The 8,761-nt window shown below is 44.2% G+C and overlaps 1 protein-coding gene across 1 annotated transcript; it reads left to right on the forward strand.

Annotated features, from left to right (window-relative positions):
• The first annotated feature begins 481 nt into the window (after positions 1 to 481).
• Positions 482 to 8,376, forward strand: LOC139755742 (monocarboxylate transporter 12-like). Its single transcript, XM_071674373.1, has 3 exons — positions 482 to 500; positions 1,388 to 2,011; positions 8,291 to 8,376. Exons 1-3 carry the CDS (start codon positions 482 to 484, stop codon positions 8,374 to 8,376), a joined length of 729 nt encoding a protein of 242 aa, XP_071530474.1.
• The last annotated feature ends 385 nt before the right edge of the window (positions 8,377 to 8,761 follow it).

Raw genomic sequence — 8,761 nt, forward strand, 5'->3', positions numbered from 1 at the left:
GCGGGACCCTTGCGACAGGTTAAATACAATGCCGACTCCTAAGTCTTACTTATAACATATTCCTGCAGCTTGTTTACCAACAAAAGGTAGTCATATTGAAGCCTTCTTTCACTGTCGCTTATCCTCTTTACATTTACTCGGGATGAATTTCATCAACCATGTACCAAGCTTTGGAGTTTTGTCAAGGCCTCCTTGTAGGGTGGTGCAATCTTCCACCGCTATCACTTCTCTCATAACCTTTGCATCGCCTGCAAACATGATCTGGTAAGAGTCCATAACCTCAGGCGAGAGGAAAAATGGTCTCAGTATAGATCCCTGAGGCACTTCGCTCATGACATCGACCCAGTTTGAGGAGGTTCCTCTGACGTGTGTCCTTTGTTCCCGTCCACTCAGATAATCTTCTCCACGTCGGTGAAGTTCACCATTACTCCTGCCTGGTGATCCAGCTTCTTAATCAGCCTTCCATGCAATACAGTCCCAAATGCTTCCTGTTGATCCAGGTACAAACAATCCACCCAGCCATCACTTTTGCCCTAACACAGAGCTCACCATCTCGTAGAAATTTAAGAGGTTTGTTACACATGATCCCCTCCCCCTTCTTTTCCTAAAATTGTGCTGTCTCTCACTTAGATAATCTCTCCTCCATAGAAAGTCATTCATTTGGCTTTTTCTTTTTTCTTTTCCAGAACCCTGCAGTCCACACACTTCAATGAGACCGACCTATCGTCCAGTACCTACCTGTTCCTGGTCTTCTTTCTTAAAGATAAGCTTGACGTGCGCTCTTCTCCACTCCCTTGGCACTTCACCTCTCCCAGCGACTTCTTGAACTATTTCAAAGATTTCCTCTACTCTACCTGCACTCACCTTCAGCACATATGGTAAAACTTCACCCAGACTATGAGCTCTGTATAGGTCAAGACTCTTTACTATTTTGTTTTGCCGTTTCTAGATATCTCGATATTTACTATAACCTCCTCTCCATCCCAGCTCACTGATGCTGAGGGCCATAATGTATTCCACGGTGAGAACACTTCCGATTTTGGTATTCAGTTCCTCACATATCCTTGCGTCATCCTCTACAATTCTTCCCTCTGAATCCCTTAGTCTGATTAGATGCTCTAAAACTGACAATCTATTCCTGATGAGTTTTAGAAATTTAGGATTAGCTTCTGCCTCCTCCATAAGATGCTTTTCAAAGTTTACTTATTCCTCCTTTGTTATCCAGCTACACACGCTCCTTTCTCTCCTATACTCAGCAAACAGTGGCTGGCTGTAGTGTTGCCTACATCTTTGTCACTGTACTTTTCGAAGCTCCACTGATTTTGACATCTTTTATCAAGCCATTCTTGATAAGTTTACACGACCCCCTATTCTTGTCTCATCATAGGATTTGGTCATGGAATGTCATCCCTTGGTATGACTGTGATCATCCCACAGTATTTCAAACGACGTCGTGGTCGGGCCTACGCCGTGATGAACGCTGGAGTATGTACGGGCCAGATGTTGGGGCCAATCTTGATAAGCCACCTGCTGCAGGAGTACGGCTTCACTGGCGCTGTCCTTATCGTGGCGGCCATGTTACTGAACATTTGTGTTGCTGCCTGTGTGTTTCAGCCGGTGGAGTGGCATACCACCCGCCAGAAGGCTGACAGGAACACCATGAATGATCATCCTTTAGATAACGACTCAGCCTCGGGATGTGGTGTGACATTATTACGAACAATACGTACTCTGGTGAGTAGCTTCAGGATGCTCGCATCACTTCGATTACTCATCATTGTCATGGGAGCATCTCTCAATATGAGTGGTTACCTCACCTTCTTCAGCATGTTGCCATTCATAATGGCTGATGATGGCTACAGCCACGAGGAGGTGTCGTGGTGCATGTCTGTGTCCGGTGTGTGCAACCTGGTGACACGAGTGGTCGTGACCACCTTGGCTGACTGGCCCAGGTTCAGTAAGCGGGGCTGCTTCATGGCCGGCACGGCGACCATCGCCCTCACCGTTGTGGGTAAGACATTTTCCAGTTATTCCTCATATATAATCATTAGTGGTTCATCCCTTCGAAGATAATGATGATCTGTAATGGCAGTCGATGTATCAGATTAAACAAAGAGAATAACCTCATATAAAACCATTTCCTATTATAAGTTATATAAATTTCCCTTCTTTCACATAAGCGTCACTAAACGAGTATTATGCATTCCTATCGGAATTCCATACTTTTAACTTTAATTTATTCACCGCTAACCCACCTCCATTTATTCGTGGTGCGCGATGATTTTATGCACAATCATTCCATGATAGGTTTTATCTGGTTACTATCCTTGAAATTTTCTGTTCTGTTGTTTAATATGACAATTATATGGAGTACGTATCTTGGACCTGCTTCCTCAGGGAATTCGGCGGGAGTCAGTACGTATATAGGATGGATAACTGTAGGACAAGGTTATCCTGTTTAAAATCATATCCTATCCGGCAGCAAAGATACCACTGATAAAATGAACACACAAAAAAATGTGTTTTTGTCAAGGATAAATAAAAACTGAAAACACCTAAGGCCTTGTGATGCACTTCAAAGTCTCTCTCTCTCTCTCTTCCCCCTCCTCCCCCGCCCTCTCTCTCTCTCTCTCTCTCTCTCTCTCTCTCTCTCTCTCTCTCTCTCTCTCTCTCTCTCTCTCTCTCTCTCTTCCCCTCCTCCTCACCCCCTCTCTCTCTCTCTCTCCCTTGATAGAGTTGTTAGAGTGACGGAAGAAGAGGCGGGACAGAAGGGTTAGTTTGAAATGGGAGAGAGAAGTGAGGCGTGTACATGTGTGGGGGTGTAAGTATTTTTGATGCATGTTGGTGTTTTTCTGGAAATGTGTTTTTGGTGCCTTATATACATTCACCGCCGGGAGAGTGGGGTTGTCTATGATATATGTAGAATCTTTCGCTTTCTGAATGGAGATCTACTGTGTTAAGCTAAACATTGTCCATCGTGTACATCAATGGACGGCTGGAGCCTCTTAAATTTTTTGAGGCTACTGGGGAACCAAGGGTGTTCCATGTTTGTACTGTTGTCCACATCTCGGATTTGTCTGCAGTTTGTAGTATTGTTGTTTGCATGTATCTGCCATAATTTCTGGGCTGCTTCTCTAAGGTTTGAATCGACTGGTTTAGGCTTAAGTCGTCTGTGCTGTTCTACTAAGTTTTAAATGTCAGAGAATTTTCTGTTTGTGACGAATCGTAGAGCCATATTTTTGTACGGTAACTTCATGCCCCTACACTATGCCTTCATACACCAGCCTGTCTCCCACACCCATTATCCGTTACACTGCCTCCCATACAACCGCATCAAACACCAGACTGCCTCCTATAACCGCACCACATACTGCCTCCCAATCCCACCATTGCACACCAAAATACCACCCAAACTACATTACCGCACACCACCCCACCGCCCACTCCAGCCACACACACTATCCCACAACACCCCACCACACAACATACCATCCATCAACACGCCTTCCTTATTCCCACACCCATCACCCCTCAAACGCTCCACTTATCACGCTGTCTCTCATCACACACAACCAGACAGGACACTGCCTCGCACAATACACCAACCACGTCGCCCCATGACAAACCGCATTTCTTCCCATAGAGACCAGCCTCACACACCCTGCCACACACATCACTTGCTCCTACGCCACCCCACCACAAATCTCCATGCTTCCCATACCACCCTGCTCCACAACACCTTTCCTCTCATACCACACCCCTGTACACACATCACACCGGAACAAAGCCTCTCCCCATACACCAAACTGCCTCCCAAAGTACCTCAGCAAGGACCACCTTGCCCCCACATCAACCGTACCTTTCACTACACACTGCCTCTAACACCAACCCTTCCACACACACAGTGAACTCCACCAAACACCACTTTACCCCCACACCCTACCATCACATACCAACCTCTCTATCACACTACAGTGTCACGCATCATCCTGCAAAACACCACGGTGCTACCACATACCACCTCACCACGCACTATCCTACCTCCCATAATAATACGCATTCTCCTACACCACCCAAACACCCACTATCTTGCCACATATCATCCTACACCCCAAAACACACAACCGCACTCAGTCTTGCAACCCACACAACCTAACCACACACCATCCTGCCTCACAACACCACCCCTCCACACTCAACCCTTCCTCCTGCATCACTCAACACCGTGCCTCTCACACCAGCCCACCACACTACACATCACTCCGTAACACACAGGCCTGTCACACACCATCTATCAAAGAAGATTGTCACAGTATAAGTGTTGGTCTCAGCATGTGTTATGATTAGAGAAACAATATTAAGAGGCTGGAGAAGAAAAATTCATAACTGTTGTGTCTGAAGTTTCAAACACGGAACTCACAGACAAAAGAAGGAAATATATATATCAGTCATCGTTTACTTGTGATATTTTACGACCACAGGTCGACAAGAGACCCTATCAGTTACACGAAACTAAGAATCATATGTAAAAAATAGTACTTAACTACAGGCTCTGTTCCTCAATCTCGTGCTCCCACTGTCTGCTGGGTGACTGTTGCACCCCATCAGGTTCTGTGTGGGTCGTCTTCGGTATGAATTACAGGGGTATGGACGTCTACCTCAATTCCTGAGTTCAGATCAAACTCTGAGCCTCTAGATCACACATCAAGGTAGACGACTATTGGGCTTTTTATGTGTGAGCGGCCAGGGGGATGACTGTCTCATCCTGGTGGTGAGGACCTTGGCCGGGGTTTGATCATTTGAATGGATTCCTACATGCCAGCGTCCCTCATACCCAAGTGATTCCTCAGTCTGCTTGTCCTCATCATTCTCGACCTGCCTCTCCCATTCCATTTCGTTTGTCGACCTGAACCCACAATGCCGCTAACGCTGCACTCTTACAGTACTCTCCTCATGTCCACATTACCAGAAAATTTCGTGTTGCACTTCATTATAACATTATCATTCTGCACCGTTTTCACTCTTTATGTTCCATCACAAAATTTCGTTTAAGTTATTTAGACTAACTGCATTTTTCCCAGGTTTCTATTATGTTTACTAATCACCAGCTACTCTCTACACGTAAGATGTGTATTCGTTTTAATTTGTCACTAATATATTATTCCGGTCTCTAACGATTTCTACAATTCCATCTACTTCTGTATCTGTCTTGACAGCATCACAGCCCGTTTCTATTAAGAAGGCCAACACCTTCCTGCATCTTTCTCTATCTCCCAATTATGCTTAAGAGATTTCCATATGAAGTCTTTCCAAAGTAACCTGTAATTCAGCCTACAGCCCTCCCTAAACTTTTGTAACCCAAAGTCCACAAAATTTTCCATTCTTCAGAGACGGCTGATATGTACGCAACGAATAGGCATCGTTCCTTTAGTCTTATGTTACTGTCCCTCCAAACTTGCACATGTACTTGCTCGTCTACATCTCTGCCTTTAGGGTAGCACGTTAACCTTTCTGTTGGAGGTTTGTATAGGTTCAGCCCATTCGGAAGAAGGAAGATTACTCTGATTCTGTTAAATATTGTTCCATAACAGTGATCTATGACTTCAGTTATCTTCTATCCTTTTTTCAGTCCTTATTTTCCCCAGGTAATTGTATTCCATCTTCCTGGCCGCAAATTTGGGTTTCTGTTTCTGAGATGAAATGGTGGCATCCCACCACTTACACACGGCCTTCCTTTTCGGGTAATCTGGGAAATCTGATGTCTTGGCTCTAAATATTTCCGGATCCTCTGATGGATTTTGCCTAAGCCTGTGATTCTGCAACTCCTTTTCCCGACTATCCGTATATGCTATGCGCACTAAAATGCAGTATTCAGTCCAATGAACAGACCATGTATTCCTGTTTTTCAAAAGTTTTCATTCAGGTTATGCTGTCTATCTTCTATCCGCTTCCTTCTCTTTGTCACTGACCTTTCCTTCTCTTGCTAGTGACTCACCTGTACTTTCCCCTTATGACACCTAAATATGTTCCCATTCAGAAATAGGATGGATCAAGAGTGCAAAACATTCCAATTCCTTTATGCACATCCTGAACCCTTGTGCCAAAGGGATGGTATATTGGGTTCCACGCTAAGTGCTTTGTAATTTTTCTCTTTGCACTCACTCACTTCTGCATTGGTACAGTGAGACTAACACCTCTGCGCACACCTCTGCCACCACACCACAAGTAACCACTCCATCCCACCCGATTAAGAACCATTCCTCTGACCTGCTTATTCGGTATATTTTCAGGCCTGATAATGTCGTCTGCTGTCTTCTTTTTCTTTTCTTGCCATCAGCTATATCACAGTCTAACTTCTCCACCTGTCTATTAATTTGCCATGTGTTCCAATGGTTCATGCACTCTTAGAAGACTCATCCATACTAGCTTCAAATTTCTTAACACTGGTAAACCCGTTCATATAGTCACTCTTTGTTCAATCTAATCTCCTAATTCAAAACATACTTACACTAAGTTATCTATCCACACTAATTTCATTTTTCAACCCTTCATTCTTTCCTTCTTTCATACTTGTTCCCCTTATCCGGCGTTAGGGAGGTAGCGCCGGGAACAAACGAAGAAAAGCCTTATTCGCTAGCGACCATCTTCTAGCTATCATGTGTCATGCACTGAAACCACAGCTCACTGTCCACAACCAGGCCTCATCTTTCAGTGGTTTCTCTCGGCTGCTTCATATGCCCTGGTTCAGTCCACACCGTTCCAATTCACTCTACCCCGTACACGCTTTTCGCCTTCCTGTATCTTCAGACACCCAGCACTCAAAAGTTTATTTCATTCCATCCTTCCATCTCAGATTTGGTCTTTCCCTTCTCTAAGTCCGCTCCACTCTAGATATGTGTATCTCTCCGTCAACCTCTCCTCACTCATTCTCTCCCTAAGTCCAAACCTTTTCAGCACACCCTCCTCAGCTGTCACAACCAAACTCTCTATATCACCCCATCTACCTCTATCATTACTTACGTGATCAACTCTCCTCACAACGAATATTGTCCTTAAGCATTTCATTTACAGCACCTCCACCCCCTTCCGAGCATTCTCATCTACAGCCCATGCCTCAGGTCCATACAACATATTTGGCACTACAACACTTTCAAACAAACCTACTTCGCCCTGTCTTTCCACACATTCCTCAATAACTCCCCCTCACCCATCCTATGCTTCGCCTCCGCTTCCATGGTTCCATTCGCTGTCTTGTCCACTCCTAAGTATTTGAAACACTTCTCCAGTTTTTCTCTGTTGAGACTCGCACTCCTAACTAAACTGTCTCTTTGCTCTGCTAAACCTGTGTACTGCCCACGCGGTGGTATGATACGTCACCACAGCAATTCGTTTCGATATGTGTGTACAACTACTATAAACGCCTCTCATCATGACACCAATGTTAATGAAGGCCTCTAATGCGCGACACAAACCGATCTGCCACTTTAAATGCTGGCCCGCACAGGCTGTCGCTCGGGCAACCATGGCTGCTCTATCTATCCGTTGCTTTGCTACCATTGAAAACTATGATTCAGAAGCAATGACACTGTATGAGCAATACTTTATATACGTGAGTATTCTTAACCTCTGAAGTATCATATTCCAGTCGGAAAATACTGGGTACTGAGGTGTAAAGACAGCAAAGGATTTATCGTGTAACAAGTTCACTCATTAATCGAAGTGAAGTTCTCAGGTTCTTATTACACTTACCTATATATCATCAGCCTTGATCTACGTGGACACGTAACAACTTAACCAAAAGTGAGAGGACAGAGTCATATGGATGTTTAGAAATGTCCAGTCATATCATTACCTCGTTACAACTGAACTGTAAGTTTGAATGAAACAAACTCAACATTAGGTCACTTCGGGAACCGAACAGATACGAGGGTTAACATATCGCCCGAGGAAATAATCTTAAGGTAGATTACAGTCGTTGGTCGCTCTGTCTTGGTCGGAACCTCCGTATGATTTACAACCTCAGTATAATTTACATGCTAGGATACACAACCTACGTATGATTTACAACCTCAGTATAATTTACATGCTATAGACAAGACTCTGTACTTGGCAGGATATCAGAGCGCATGGCAGAGCCACATGATTATTTCCGAACCAAATAAAGACGAAAGACACAGTCTCTGTTATGGCTCAACCGATGAAGGAGAATACTAGATGAGGAATGTTAATATGGAAGAGAATGAAAGTACATTTAGTATTCGACTGTCCGATGGTATTTCCCCCAACACAGAGATACAGAAGAATTATGCTGCTCTTTGTGAGGCTCAGGATAATGAATGGGTGTGTCTATATGTGTTGACAGTCGAGGAGCACTAGATGCATTGAGGAGTAGGGACCCTGTTCAGGCGGGGATTGGGTCAATATGTAGAATATTTCGCAGGTAAATAACGTCCAGATTCACTGGATCCTTCCACATGTTAGGATTCTCTAGCAATAAGGTAACGGATATACTAGATGAATGTCATGAAAGCTGAAACTGACGTCCCATGTCACATGTCCCTGAAAGAGATAGGGACACAGATCACGTGGGAATAGGAAGAGTTGAAGAAAGTTAGGATGATGAACGAACACTTCATTAATGAGACTAAGAGATACAGTGTAATTGTTTAGTCACAATACTTATGTCATCTATGGTAAGACCGGGACTGGATGGAATACTGTTATAATGATATCTAGATTTTTACAAACATTACCGGGATTA

The sequence above is a fragment of the Panulirus ornatus genome, chromosome 20 (genome assembly GCF_036320965.1).
Source record: "Panulirus ornatus isolate Po-2019 chromosome 20, ASM3632096v1, whole genome shotgun sequence".
Classification (NCBI taxonomy): domain Eukaryota; kingdom Metazoa; phylum Arthropoda; class Malacostraca; order Decapoda; family Palinuridae; genus Panulirus; species Panulirus ornatus.